We start from the raw sequence: 15488 nt of genomic DNA, 5'->3' as shown, positions 1-15488 counted from the left end.
CAGATCCATAAGGGGGGCAGCGTCTGGGGGACCAGCATGAACCAAATGTGTAAATGGATCAGTCTAAACTCAATTGGAGACTAGCCACAGCTCAGGAATACTCGTTGCATCCAATCTGCTCTCAGCTGGGACCAATATTTGACCTGCTCAAGCGTGGTTTTTATTGGAAGGTTTCAAGGACAAAGATTTGTGGATGCTGTAGGTAACTTGTTTTAGTGCTGCAGTATTGTTACAGCTAAAAAGATTTCTGTGACATCCAGTAAGAATGGCTATAGCTTAAATTTGGGGCCATTGCCCCTTTTAAAATCTCTGATAGAACTGGAAAGAGTAGAGATAGTAACATTTGTCTTGCCTTTAACTCCTCTTCACCAGACTAAACAGGGCCAGCTCCTTTAGCCTCTTCTCATATGTCACATTTTATCCATCCCAATCACTTTTGTTGCCCTCTGCTCTTCACTCTCCAATTTCTCTTTGCTCTTAAACCAAGGGACCCAAAACTAGACACAGTATTCCTCACCAAGTACCAAGTAGAGGAGAACAGTACTTAATTGCCACCTATATACTGTGATACCTACATGATTGCAGGTTCCCTGCCCTATGCTGTGACACCTGCATGATTGCAGGTTCCTGCTCTACCTGTACTCAAGGAGAGGAAGGAAATGTTCTGCAAGCCTGAGAAACATTGAACCTGCTCTGGCAATGATGATGCTCATTAACAGACTTATGCTAAGTAACTACAATAATCCTTTAGGATTTACACTCAAAAGTGGCCTAAAGTTGTCATGTTGTTTTGGGAAGAAAGGGAATGTAAGTCGCTAATGTTGGATAATGAGTTGTGTGTTCAGTCAGCATGCACTTAAACCAAAGACTCTGGATGTGGGTTTTCCCTGGCAGTGTCACAGCCTAGGGACATTATGTATGTGTTCACCAGTAATATCTCTGGAGGGTGAAGTACAGAGAATTATAGCATTGCTAATGAGCCATATGCAAACAAATCTCATGCAGAAGGAGTATTTCCATTTTAATTGCATTAATGTTAGTCAGTCAGCTGGGTTAGGCCTTGGACTCTTTCTGCAAAAAGATTTGTATCTTTTAAGAAAAACATTTTATGCCTCAGTTTGGGAATCTTTTTCCATGAGCATAATTATAAACTTATTTATAGTTTCACCAAGGTCTCTCAAATTTGTGCTTATGTTTAAAGGTAGACTTGGATAAACATTTTTCTGAATTTCACATTACTGTGTGTCTGGAGTCTTGTAGCTCAGTGTTAAGATCACTTAATTTATTCATCTTAAAAATCCTTCCCTGGGGATTCAATATCTCCTATTTTTCCAAGAAAGTAACATGTAAAGGCATAGTTTGCCATCTGCTCTATTCAGATCAAGCAACCTGCAGAAAGAAGGGAGGGGAGAGTTTCCTCTTGGTACTGAAAACAGACATTAATTCCCCTCAAAGCATCCAAAATTAGCAAAACAAGGATGATCAAAGAAAACTCTATTTGCCTCGGACAAAAATCAACACAAAAATTCTGTAGGCTCTGCCCTGGAAGGGAGGATCAAAGGAATCAACAGTGAAATAAAGAGAAATGAACTTAATGTATTCCAGAAAAACAAGCAGCCTCTGAGGGGAGTGACTGAGGAAGGGGAGGGAGGAAATATTATGCAGAGGAGAAGGAAAATACTTGCAAAATACCAGGTCCAGCTCACCATCACAAACAGCCAGTGTCCTTAAGATGTCACCTTGAGACAGTGTGAGTGGCTCTGAACTGCAGAGCCAGCCAGTACAGAGGCAGGTGTTTGTTCCTCTTGGTTTTCCCTGGGGAAGGAGCAAAAATGCTTTGTAGGCATGAAAGGGAACTCAGTCATTTTAGACATTCAAGAAGGTGAGTTTGAGGATCAATATGCCTGATATGCTGTTTCCTCACATAGCAGAGGTGGCTTTCAAACATCCTGCTCTGAGACTTGCTAAAATGTGAGTGAAGAAAACAATGACTCACTCGCTGGATGGCTCCTTCAGGTTTTTTTTGGTGTGTAAACTACAGAAGGATTGCTAAACCCAGCTCTACAATTTCCACCCTCCTGTAAAAGGAAACAAGTTCAAGGAGTATTATCCTAAACAGGTAGCAGTAGTGGGAAAGTGCAACACAGCTTAATGCTTTTGCATTTAGTATGGTCATCTGGTATTTAGCATGGCATCAGGCTAAGTTCAGGTTTCTAAGTACATTGGGCCTTTATTCTCCGGTGCAAGAGAGGTTTCAGTTGCCCCAGAAATGATTTCAGATGGCAAGTGTTTCTCTGGGTATGGCTGTCTGTGAGCTTTGGATGGAAGCACAATACCCTTTGGGGCATGGTGATGGTATTCCATATGGAGAACAGAGGTAACAGAAAGATGGAGTGAAATGATCCATAGGAAGGCTGGTGATAGAAAAAACACGTGAGAAGAAGCCTGAGATTTATTTGGGACTAGCTGGTATCAGCTGCTGCTCATTCATAATCTGCAGCTCCCAAGTCAGGTTTCTGCAGTACAGAGGAGGACAGGTCATGCTGGAGATGCCATGGCAGGGAGATCAGCATAGGACAGTCACTGCCATGCAGCAGGGAACTGGTGCTTATGCACTTCCATGTGCAGTGTGCCCAGAAGTGAAAAGCTGTACATATTCCAGTAGGTAAACCAGGGGATGGTTACAGCTCAGCACTGTGGATGGGCATGTGCTCACTCTTGATTCTCTGCCATGGTCCTGCCTGGTTTATTAACGTGGGTTTAGGCTGAGAGCCTGCTTTGAGATTGTATTGGCCTTGTATTTATAAGTTGTAGTTTTGGTCCCATGAGTGTTAATTACAGTGTCCACAAGAAGCACCTTCACCTACTTTACCTACCTTTGTTGTTATTTATACCGTTTGATGTCATAGTCATTACTGTCAGTAGAATAGAAATACATTGATTTGCATATATTTTCTTTAGCAGTGCTATGGCTTGATGCTGTGAGCAATAATCCACAGTGGCAGCTGTTGGGATTCATCCAGAGACTGCCAGTCTTGTCACATCAATAATTTCCAAATCTCCCCTGGGACTTCTGTGGTTAAATTACTTCTGGTGCCACACTGCGATACTTGGATGCAGTGACTGCACAGATGCAGTGTGTTTTGAACTAAAATTTCATTTGTGCCATAGAATCACAGAATAGTTGGAGTTGGAAGGGACCTTTAAAGGTCTCTACTCCAGCCCCCCTGCAAAGGGGCCTCTTTGATAGGTCAGGTTGCTCAGATCCCTATCCAACCTGATGTTGAGTGCTTCCAGGGACTGGGCACCTACCACCCCTCTGGGCAACATATGCCTGCATTTCAGTACCCTCACTGTATGAAGTTTCATCCTTATGTCTAGTCTGAATCTACCCTATTTTAGTTTAAAACCATTATCCACTGTACCTGGTAAAAAATCTGTCCCTATCTTTCTGATAAGCTCCCTTCAAGTACTGAAAGGCTGCAGTGAGTTCTCTTCAGAGCTTTTTCTTCTCCTGAGCAAACCCAACTCTCTCAGCCTGTCTTCGTAAGAGAGGTCCTCCATTCTTCCAATCTCTTGGTGGCCTCCTCTGGAGTCACTCCACCAGGTCCCTGTCCCTCCTGTGCTGGCCCCAGAGCTGATGCAGGGTTCCAGGTGGGATCTCAGAGCAGAGGGACAGAATCCCCTGCCTTGCCTCGCCCTGCTGCCCACGGGGCTTTGGATGCAGCCCAGGGCAGGTTTGGCTTTCTGGGCTGGGAGTGCCCATGGCTGGGTCATGGCCAGCCTCCCTTCCACCAGCTGCCCCCAAGCCCTCAGCAGGGCAGGTCTCAATCTGTTCATCCCCCATGAGTAAGAACATGAGTATACTAAGAGATATATTCAGAAGACATGGTAATGTATGTGGTTGCATTACACTGGTACCATGTTAAAAGTGAGGTTTTATGTGGAGTTCTTGGTATTCAGTTCCTATTTCCATGAAATTATAACTTTTGCAAAAATATTCAGACTGAAATGCCTTACTTTATGGCTAGCAAAGCAGACTTCCAGCTCTCTTTTTCTTTGTTAAAAGCTGATAGATATCGAAGGAAAAAAAATACCAGCTTAATAATTGAACTTCAGATACTTTTATCTTTTAAGGGCTACTTGTAACTAGAAGTATGAACAGAGTTTATTTTTTGTAATGGTTTTGGCCATAATGGTCAATGTTAATGAATGTTCTATGAATTTTGTTCATTACTTGTATCCAATCTTTATATTTTTACCATTCAGAATTTTACCAGTTAAATTCTGTAAAGGTCATGGTTTTCTCACATGGAATTGTTCTGAGCCTGGAACATTCATCTGTGCAGTGCCCTGCAACCAGTGCCCTTTCAGTGGTCTGTCTGGGGACTCATGGTTATTGTCCCTACTCTATTTATAGACATATTCACTGAGTTAGAAATACTTCTATTATTCTTGTGCTGGTTTTTTATGTTGTCTCAACAGCTATTTTTGAGCATCAAAAATAACTGAAACAGGATCAAGTCTTGTATTTTTTACATTTGTGGCAGGCTTTGTTGACTTCCTTATGCACATAATACCCCAGTGTTTTGTTTTAAAGGTTAGATTATAGTTACTTTGCCAAACTGGAGCATAATAGTTCTCATGACTATTATTAAATAAGAATCTCTGTTGGCAGCAAAGTGAGTGGGGCAGGTAGGGATAGGGATGCTCTGTTACCTGAACAAGCATTTGTCCACATTCCCTTTGAAGCAGGTTAGATGGAAAGACCAGTGGGACATAAACATTTTCTGTTATTGATCCTACTTTAGCTAAAAAGCTTTCTGTAAGTCACTTTGTAGGTGGTCTGCCTAATGTTCCTGTAAAATAAAGTCTGGGATACACCTGCTGAAAGAGATGGCAAGTACCTGAGGGCTGCCAGCTTTGGCCCTTGCATTCTGCTGCTTGTTTGCTACTGCCCAGTAGGAAGTAATCAAAAATGCACATGCTGAAAGTGATGCAGAGAAGAGAATGCTAAATGTCCAAACAGAAATGTTGAGTTCACTGAACTGTCACACTACAGAAAAGTTCAACAGGCAGGACATACGTAGCACTGCTAAATTTCTGCAGTTGTCTGTCAGGTTCAGATGGGAAAAAATAGGATTTAAATCTGTAGCTTTTTCATGGATTGCATCTCCCTTTATAGCTTTGTAAAGCATGAATGTGAGTGACTTCATTTGTTCTAGTTTTCTTAAATAAGTTTTGCAGAACATGCTCTCATATTTTTTCAATGAGTTACTGTTCTGTCAGCTTTTTCCTCAGTGACTGTTGGAGGACATATGTTTCTGTCTGCAGAGAGCCATGGATTCAGCCCAAGTACCTTCTGGGCACTCAGCTGCAGTGGCCAGGAAGTTTCAGCTGCTGTGCAGGTTCCATACAGTGAACCAGGAGCACTGTTTTGCTCTAGAGACTGTTCTGTTGTAACCCAACTTAGATTTGACTTCTTTTTTGAGAGGTATCTGCTTATCCCTTCTCAGTGGAGATGGTTCCACCTCTAATACAGGTGTTTTGTTTGACTAGGGTCTGTCTGGAGCAAGTTGTTCTCACAGCAAACACAGTTGCTTTCCTGCATTATCTGTCTCCCAGAAGGAATGCATTCTCCAAGGATTATGCTCATGTATTTATGTATTCTTAGTATCTGTCTTTTATTAAAGCATTCTTTTGATGGGCAAAGGTAAAGTATTGAAGGCAGTAAAAAAGTAGTTAGTGAGGAACTTTGGGGAATTAGTGATGTTTTAAACCCAAGCTGTTATTTAGTGTAAGCTGATCCCTTTATTACTGAAGAGGCAAAAGTATATGGTCCATAGAGGTAACAGCACTATAATTTCATGCAGGTGTTCTTCTGAAATTCAAATGTCAATGTTTGAGTCCCAGAAACCTTTACCGATTCCAACAGTTTTGTGTACTAGAGCTCTAAGACTATGGTTATGACATAGTAACAGCTATTAGCTTTAAAAGAAGGGGAATATGGTTTCACAGAGTTGTCAGATTAATTAACATATATATCACTTTTTATATGGCCATGTGATAGCTTTGAAAGAATCATAAATCCCCCCAATTTAATTTTTGGCTTATTTTTAATTAAAGAAGGAATTTATTGTGGTCTGTATGTCTGCAGGAATGTCAATTATAAAAGGACACATGTAGTATCAAAAGTACATTAATTTTTCCCATGAATGAAAATTGTTTTGTGTTCTGAAACATCTTATTTGCTTTAATGATACAGCAAATGATTCTGTGGTCAGGTACAGATGTATGTCCTTTGCTGGGTTTACTGCTCTTAATGTTTTCATTAGGGATCCCATGCAAAGCAATCTCATTAACCTGTTGAGAAAGAATAAATAGGAAAGAAAAAAGAGAAGTGCCAGTTTCCCCCTGAAGGCAACACATAAAAACAAGGTGACAGGAGAAATGAAAGAAACTGGGAAACTCTGTAGGTAACACATGCTAAAGTGCATTAGAATAGGGAATAGTTCAGAGGAAACCTGTGTGTTAATATGATATTGAACTAATTTTTCAAAATACTGAAGTCCTGTTTGCAGATAATTGGACTTACTGCTGCCTTAGAACAAGCACACCACCTGTAACTATCAGATCAGCCACAGATACTTGTTTTCAATAGATTTAGAAGTCAGGAATCCATCAGTCATCAAGAAAAACCTCTTCTAATCAAGATTTTTTTTCTGATAGCACCACACAAGACATGCCAAAAAGCTACATCCTTAGCTGCTTTGAACTTACAGGATTCCTCTGAGATCTCTTCTTCTGTTTACATTAACTGCAGTTTCTAGCATTATTAGCCAAGAAAAAAACCACTTTGGTGTCTCTTACCCTATGAAGTGTTTGTATTGTTGCTGTGTATAAGATCCAGTCTTGCCAATCCATGCTCATTTTGCTAACATCTGCATGCCTATCGTGGGTAGCCCATTTTTCAATTTTGTGCTGAATTTCAAGCACAGCTTCTCTTGTATTAATCCCACTGACACAGTGCTAACAGCTGATCTGCCATTTCTCTAAATGCATGTGTGAATGCAGTGCTGTATAACGCCCAAACTGAATCAGTGTTGCTTCTGCTGGCAAGTGGGAGAAGAAGTCTCATTGTCATGTTTTTAAATGCTCTGCTTTTACTAATTATTTCTAGCAATAAGTCCTGAAGTTTGGTATTTTGTTTGTTAGATTGTATTTTTTTTTAATTTAGTGTATCTGAAAGGGAATGTCAGATCCATTTCTTGAATCAAGCATTTTTCTATCACCAGCCGTATACAGGTATTGAAAAGTACTGTATGCTCATAGAAGTCATTGAGAGAAAGAAATATGAGGATGCAAAACTTGTAGTATTGCATTTCAGCCTTTAGATAAATGTACCTGTCAGTGTAGTCACAGTGTTTGTCCCCCATCACATTATGGATTGTCTGTGGATAGAACCAGCAGCTGGGTAACCTTTCTATTGCTAGATTTTGTTTGAAAGTGATGAATTGACAGAAGATAGTCACAACAGACTGGATAAACAGTAGCTCCAGTAACTCTCAGAAAAATTAAGCTCAGGTTGCAATAAAAGTAAACGATGCAATAAAAGCAGGCAATATAGCTGGAAATTGGAAGTTTTGGTTGGAGTAGTACACTGTCTTTATGTTCTCAGTGTGAATAGGAAATGCTCAGACTTGAGTTCTTGTTACTTAATATGTGCATTTTATAATGTGGAGAGTCCAGTACTTGGTATAAATCCTCCCAAATTTTGCAAGTGCTGAACCTCTGATTTTATGTGAGCTAGAAATTCTTGTGAGTCCTGGGTATAAGCATTGTTGGTAAGTAAGCAGAATTGCTCAGTTCAGGAGGAAACTAACCCATCGTCCTGCCTGATGAGTTTTAAGTCTCATAAACCTTTGTAGGTGATTAGAAATCCTGTCTGCATTTTGAATTTTGCTGTAAAGCTTGTGGTAAATAGAGCATGTTTTGTCTGTGTTTGTGAACTCATCTGTGAGGAGGAGGAAGTGGGCTCAGCAGCTTCTCCACCTCCTGATTCCCTGGAGGCACTGTCAGCCAGACACTTTCCTTTGAAGAGTTGTTCTGAGGTGTCTCCTCTTTGTTCTGGGAGGAAGATAGTAAATAAATGTTGATATGTAACTGCAGCAAAGTTAAAAATAAATAATCCTTTTTGGCTGAGCAGGCTTGCAGAGTGGGTTTCTGAGTAGGGATAAGTGGGTACCTCAACCCTCAAGGAATCAGGCCATATATGTCTCAAAATCATACACCAAACTTGGGTTTTGTACTTCAGGACTACTGACATATTGTTAAACCAAGCAGAGGAATTGAACTGCCAAGACTTTCCTACACATCCTGTGTCTGAACTGGCTGCTGTAATTCCTGCCTGCCTTTGGCCATTGCTGTCTGCCTGTGGCCATCTCTGTACCCAGAGGTAAAACCCTCACCAGCCTTACACAGAAGAGTTTTCCCGATGGAGAAGGAAAACAGACATTGTTCCAGATAGGGAAAATCCCAGAGGATCAAGGGCAGCCATAATTATAGCTGTTCTGCTTGGTTGGAAGAATGCAGAGGAACTACAAGGGAGGTCAGGCTTCAGTTAAACATAATACTCTTTTGTTTGCAGCAAATGCACTTTAGCAAACAAAACTTTAATCAGTGGGACCAGAAACATGGTTCAACATTTACCTTTCCTGTGTTCTGATATATAAAGTGATTCCAGCTTCCTTCACATATGTGTCACGTTCTTCCGAAGTGCTACAAAATCATCCTAGTGGCAGATGTCTTATGTGCCTTTTTCAGGGCTGATGATACAGTAGCAGAAATACAAGTTGCAGAATTAGGTAAGTTATAATTTTTGTCTGTTAAGTAACAGAATGACCCAACACACAACAAGGATATAACCAGCAGCTCTATTTTTAATTTCCTGTTAGAGTGTTTCTGAAGATAGGTCACTGAAAGCTGGACCCTTTTGTTGTGTCTCTTTTGCCTAGGGTCAGTCATGAAGTGTTTAATGTGGTTTTTGTTTTCTTTTCAGCTGAAATAAAGATCTGTTTTAAATACTACCATGGTGTTAGTGGAGCCCTCAGAGCTACTACTCCATGTATCACTGTGAAAAACCCTGCTGTGATGGTGAGTTTAGCCTTTTTGTTCATTGTATTTGTATTTGATGATTTATTGACAGGTTTTATAAAATGATAGTAGTAATGACAGTATTAACTGCCAGACCAACCCATCAATATCTCCTACTTTTACTATTGACAGCAATTATAAACAACAAAAAAAAGAAGTGCTGTCTTACAAAACTATGAAAACTGGAAAGTGATTTTCATGGTTTTGTATTGCTCATAATAAAATAACAGTAAAAAGTCAGGGATTAACTGAAGTTTTTTATGCTAAGAATTTGACTTTGTTTGCATTCAGTTTTTTGCTACTTATAGTTTTCTGTAATTTAACACCATAATAGGAATTTTTCACATGATTATATAACTGAAACCATGTCCAGAGTCTCCACTTCTTCCTATTTCTTAAATATTTCCTAATATTCAGTATGAAACTGTTGCAGAAATGGCAATTCTTAGTATGAATTAAACTGGAAAAACTCTGCTCTTGCAAAACTTACTGAATTCTTTCAGTGTTCATATACCATTGAAATTTAGTAATTCCCTGATTACCAAGAAGTATTGTCTTACTGCATTTGTGTTATGAGACTTGTTTAAGTTTTAGAAGAGTTTCTTTGGTTGTTTATGTAGCAGTGGAATAGTTGTTAAGCAGTAGCAGAAAAGGCTTCCAAACTTGTACCATGGTGCTTTTGCTGCAAGTGATTTATCTATCAGGTTAGTTCTGCAGCTAAGCTTCAGCAAGTTTCACAGTGCATTTGATTTGTTGTTGTTAGCTGCCAAATATTTAAGATCACAAGTGTCAGGGTGGTGTCCTGACAACTGCAGTGTTGAGGATACAGTAAAGCAGAAATTACTCAGACTGCATAGCATTTATTCTGAACTTGTGCTTTTGCAGTGTTGTGTATTAGATACACAACATGCTATGGTTATCTGACCCTAAATGTGCTGTACTAGACTTTGTATCTCAATATACCAAATGTGTGTGGGTTTTCTCTTAGCATTACAAACCTAGGTGGTAGCATCATTTAATTGTCAGATCTCACCATGAGTAACAGTTTCACAGATGCATACAGACTCGATACTTTACAGGAGAAAATGTGTCATAGTTAATGAGCCTGCCAGCTACTGTCTTTAATCAATTTATAAACTAAAGACAAGTAGTCTGATTTTGAGCAAGAGGAAAAAATGCATCTCAGAATAACCCTTATAATGGGCTGAGTGCTGCACTAGATCATTACTGAGAAGCAGAGTGATTATACTGAGTGGAGAAACCACCTGAACTTTTGTATTTTCTTGACCTTATCATGTTATCCACCAGTAGTTTTGGGATTCATTGAACAAAAGGACATCTGAACATCTATCATCTAACTGTGCATTTAATGACTTGGTAGTTACCTGGAGGGCTGTCTTTGAGAGTTATGGTAATTATTGAAGGCTTATACCAGTTTTTGCTGTTTAAATTTCTTTCCTTTGAAAGGTAATGCAGGGTCCTGGGTATTGTACAGAATTCACACACCTGCTAGAAGGGGTAATTTTATATAAACATTTTTGTTTGCATTAACAGTGCAGACTTCCAGAAATAGAGAGCTGTTACTTTTCCTGATGAGAATGTTGTATGACAGTTCAGATTATACTTCCTAAAAATGTCATACTGGGTTAGTTATGTGTAAGTAAACCTGTTGTTAAACATTAAAACTTCACTGCATTTCCATGGTTTTGGTGTTGATCTTAAGCACTGTGCAATAGAGACCACTGGGTTCTTTTGGTACTGGTTCTGTCTTTTCTTAGAGAAATGCTGTGTGAGGAAGTGGTAAGAGTCATGGTGTGCTCACTCCCCTTTTTTATGGTGCAATAAATTCCTTGCTCACTGGATTTTTTCATACTGATGGTGTATCACACCAGGTATTTCAGTCCATCATATTTTTGGATAAGCAGCTAACATTCTATTGTGTTACTTTGGCTCAGAGGAGATAGAAGATCTGATGGAGCATTTAGAAACACTGTGTTACACCAGATTACATGAGCTTTGTGCTGCAAAACTCTGGGTGTGTGATGGGATGAATTTTTTCACTTGGGGCAGAAGAATTGAAACTTCTTTTTAGATCATAATGGAACGAGGAAGAGGTTGTATAGAAAAGTAATGGAAGTGCTAGGGAACACTGTCAGCGTTCATGTTACTGTAGCTGAATTGTCGGCAAATTCTGTTTTCTATAACGTGAAGTTAGCAATAAAAATATTATTTGAATGGAGTCCAACTTGTAGCAGAAAAACAGGTATAGAATGGGGAAGGCCTTTTTGTTGATGACTAACATTTTTAATAGGGAAAACAGTGTGTGCTGAAAGGAGCCTAAAAGAGGAAACTGGAATACACAGCATTCCTGTGGCATTGCCTGGACAGCATTGCTATCACAGTGGGATCACTCTCTCTGCTTCCATGGTATCTGTCTGTAGACAAGGGGACACTGATCCATCCTCTGATAATTAATGGAATTAACCCATTGCTTTTGATGCCTTCAGAATTTTGCTACCACCTGTCACTACCTAGGCATCCGTATAAAATCACTGGCATAATAATGTCATGCTGGGTGGAAAAGGGATAGTTCTGAGCACTCTGGTGAGACTTGTCTTGCCCTGAGAGGTGGGCAGTGCCCATGAAGGCAGCAGTGAGGGAAGGGAATGGACTGGCTGGCGAGTGGCAGTGCCTGCTGGCACAGTGTGTCCCCTGACAAGACTGCTGAGGCCCACGGGGATGCCAGGCCCCAACATCATGGCTGGAGAAATCCACATGTTTGCTAATTCCAATGAAATCCCAATGTACTTGCTGATCATAGTGGGAAGTATTTGAAATGATATTATTAAGTAGCTTAAAGCAGTATAAAAAGGAATGACTATGTGTTTGTTGAATGCAAAGCAGCTTCCCTGTGGCTGCTGCAGCTCCAGAGTCATTTATCCATCTGGTGACTTCAAACCACTGCTCAGCTGCTCAGGGCTGCCTCCCATTCTTCATCTACACTCACAGGTGTGCCCATTTTTATTCAGCTGATTTGCATCTTTCAATAGATCAGACCCTGTTCTATCACTGGCATTAATCCTCAGCACTGTGTTTGGCTCAGACTTTTTCTGTGTCACCTCTCCTGACTGGGAGTGGGTGCAGTGCCTGCCCAAGGAGCCATTTGTCTTCAGAGATCTCTCTCCATTGATGTCTCTGTGATAGATTATTCAGCTGGATGCACATCTCCTCTGTCTTGAAAGACAAATCCTTCTGCTAGTTGAAAGAGACAGACATTAATACAGGAGAAACTTTTATTCTGAAGTGGTGCTTTACCTAATGAAGGATTTCAGTAGAAACCAAACCTCAAGAATCTGTGCAGCATAAGCTTTTAGACCACATTTATATTTAGATGTCTGATGCGCTTTTCTGTTTAAAAGGAGCTTTTGTTAATAGAGCTGAAAGCTTTTTTAGTCTCTCTTTGATCTCTGCCTTTTTTTTTGTTTTGTTTTGTTGCACACTAAATTATCTATTTGTGGAAAGTGACAAAAGTTACATGTGCTGTCACTGGACAGCTCAGTGCTTTGATGTGTATTACAAATCCATGCTGTTGTTTGTTATTTTACAAAAGGGAAAGCTGTAAAAGATAAAGGTTTTCTCTGATTAATATTGTCTGCATGTGTGTTAGGCTGTACATGTTCTGTTTGGAAGATTTGGGCTACTGATATATTAGCACTGTGTGACAAATAACAGATATTTTGCTGTAAACTAACGCTGTGGTTGAGGCTGTCTGTGGTGATAAGGCAGCTCCTTCCCTAGCATAGTACCTTAAAATTGTGTTATCATCCTCAGGCATGTACAAAGCAGATGAAAACTTCTGTGGTATATTTCTTTTTTTCCCTCCTCTTCAGATGGGAGTAGAAGGCACAGATGAAGGTGCTTCTGGAGCTCAGCACTCTAGGAAGTTGGTCAGCTTTACCCTATCAGGTAAAAACCAATGCTTCTGTCTTTTACAAATTATTGTTTAAAAAAATGTAAGTTTCTGTTCTAAATAACATCAAAGATGGAATGTTTTTCTTCATTAGCCTCTGTAGGAGCACACTCTAGTGGCTTGAAAGATGTCATTTCTTTAGGACTTCTGTTTGTTGAAAACCAGCCATAATCATGGATCTCCAGGAGTGAAAGAAATGGATTTGATATATCCCAGCGTGAAAAATTTAGGGAAATTTCCAGTTTGCACAAGGGACAGCTCCTCTCTGATTGAAGAGTGGAAAGCATAACTTGTAACTAAAATGCAGTCTGGCTCCATCACTTTGAAAAAAGCAATAGCTGAATGGTGATTTAGAAAGGGAAAAAAATTCACTTGTAACAGAGCTAAGCTGTCACTACAGTGAAATAGCTGTAGGGGTGCAGTCTACCAGCTTCACTTGTTTTGATTAGCACTTTATTCCAGGGAAATCCTGTGTGAGACAGAAGCATATTCAGCTTGAGCAAAGGCAGATGAAATTCACTTCTGAATATTGAAGAGCTGATAATAAAACGTGCAGAGATTGTAAAGGTAGAGCAGAAAAAATGCACTGCTTTTTGAAGTGGCCTTTCAGCAGTGACCTGAGATAGAGCTGATAGGTTCTACAGACTCACAGAGTGGACTATACAAGTAATTGCTTTGTGAGTTCTGAAAAACCTGTTTTGTTTAATAGACAGTTGTGATTCTGCCTGAGGAGTCCCATGAAATAATTTTGACTGATAGACTTGTGACATGTGTCCTGTAATGTTTTTGAGTTGTTCATTTACACATGACTCTATTTCATCATGTTTCTGCTGTATGGCTTAATTCTGAATTTTGGGTAGGATTCTTTTTTTTTTTTACCAAATGCACAGGCATGGCATTTAATTTTAGAGCAGTGAATTCTGCTGGATGTCTAAACTGTATGTGCCAGTGGCATTGCTGCATGCAGCATACTGCTGTACTTAATGGAAAAAGAAAAATCTTGTGCTTCAGCAAACCTACAGAGAAACAGAGAAATATTTTACAGTTAAGTTTAAAATAGAATATTATATTAAAAAGTACCTCTTTATTTTTCTTGTTGCTGAAGCTTGCACTGTCATTGAAGTCCTTAGTCATGACAATATGCTCCTGAGGAAATTATTATTTATTGTTGTAAGTTGTGAGGGCAGCAGTACTGAGGCTTCCCTAGGAAAAAAAGAAGCCTTTTCAGAAGACTTTGCCTCCTTTTATGTGAGGTGGATTATCTGCTCTGTTGGGAGAAAATTGCATCATAGTCCACAGCAGACTTGGAAAGTTACATTTATCAAAGACTGAACTTTTGGAAAGTGTCTTTTCACTGCATTACCTCCCATAAAGTTTTTTATCTTCTCTCCTCACCCAGAAACAAAACAAGGGCTATGTGATTAATTTTGGGCTGTTTCTGTTGGGGTTTCTTTTTTTTCTTTGAGTGGAAATACCTTAGATACCTTACTGAGAAAAATATTTGTAGGTGAGCTACAAGTTTATGCTTTTTATTTTACAAATAAGTGGAGGCTTAAATGTAAATGAGGATGTTGATACCTTTCTTCCTTATATTCTTTTGGGAAAACACTTGATTTCCTGCTGTACACTGGATCCAGTTAATGTGTGAGTACTTTTAAGTTGCTTTATTTAGTAATCTATGGTGAATTGATTTCCTGGGTAATATTTTAGGAATACACTACTTTGTGAACTAGCTTTAATTTACTCAGTTCCTTTTTCCTTCCTTCTTGTTTTGCTTTTTAGATATTAGAGCAGCTGGACTTAAAAAAGGCATGTTCTTCAACCCTGATCCTTATCTAAAGATGTCCATTCAGCCAGGCAAGAAAAGTACATTTCCTACGTTTGCTCACCATGGCCAGGAAAGAAGGTCGACTATCATCAGTAACACAACTAATCCTGTTTGGCACAGAGAGGTAATGTATCCCTTCTGGGAGCTGGCTGCCAGCTGATGCAGCGTACCAGCCTTGCATTTTCTCCTCGTGCATTAGGCCTTACTCTCTGAAAGCCGTGAGCTTATTTTGTAGCTAGTTATTTAACATGACACAGAAATTTTAGTATTTTTAGGAACCCTGTTGGTGGATAGAAGCAGTTGTGGTCTGCATATTAAAGCTGGGTATTTAAGCTGCTGGCAGTTCATTCCCTTCTCTGCTAAAAAAAAGCTGAACTCACTTAGCCACCCCGTAGATTTCTTCAAACTGCAAAAATAAATTAGTTAAAGTTGGATTATATGTTGTGAGAAGACTCTTTAAGAGATGTTACACTACATGAGCATTCATGCTCAGTGATTGCACAACTGTTCATTTGGAAATGGTGTTTTCGTGCTGCG

At 39.6% G+C, this 15488-nt stretch overlaps 1 protein-coding gene across 2 annotated transcripts in view; it reads left to right on the top strand.

Moving 5' to 3' along the window:
• The window catches only part of HECW2 (HECT, C2 and WW domain containing E3 ubiquitin protein ligase 2), a 99583-nt gene that overhangs the window by 29362 nt on the left and 54733 nt on the right, over positions 1-15488 (top strand). For both annotated transcript variants that reach the window (XM_058809115.1, XM_058809116.1), the window contains exons 3-5: positions 9059-9153; positions 13044-13119; positions 14906-15075. In XM_058809115.1, the coding sequence (XP_058665098.1) occupies positions 9059-9153; positions 13044-13119; positions 14906-15075 (341 nt within the window). The remainder of the gene's footprint in view (positions 1-9058; positions 9154-13043; positions 13120-14905; positions 15076-15488) is intronic.

Source organism: Ammospiza caudacuta, chromosome 8, assembly GCF_027887145.1.
Source record: "Ammospiza caudacuta isolate bAmmCau1 chromosome 8, bAmmCau1.pri, whole genome shotgun sequence".
Taxonomy (NCBI): domain Eukaryota; kingdom Metazoa; phylum Chordata; class Aves; order Passeriformes; family Passerellidae; genus Ammospiza; species Ammospiza caudacuta.
This window is presented reverse-complemented; position numbering and strand designations above follow the sequence as displayed.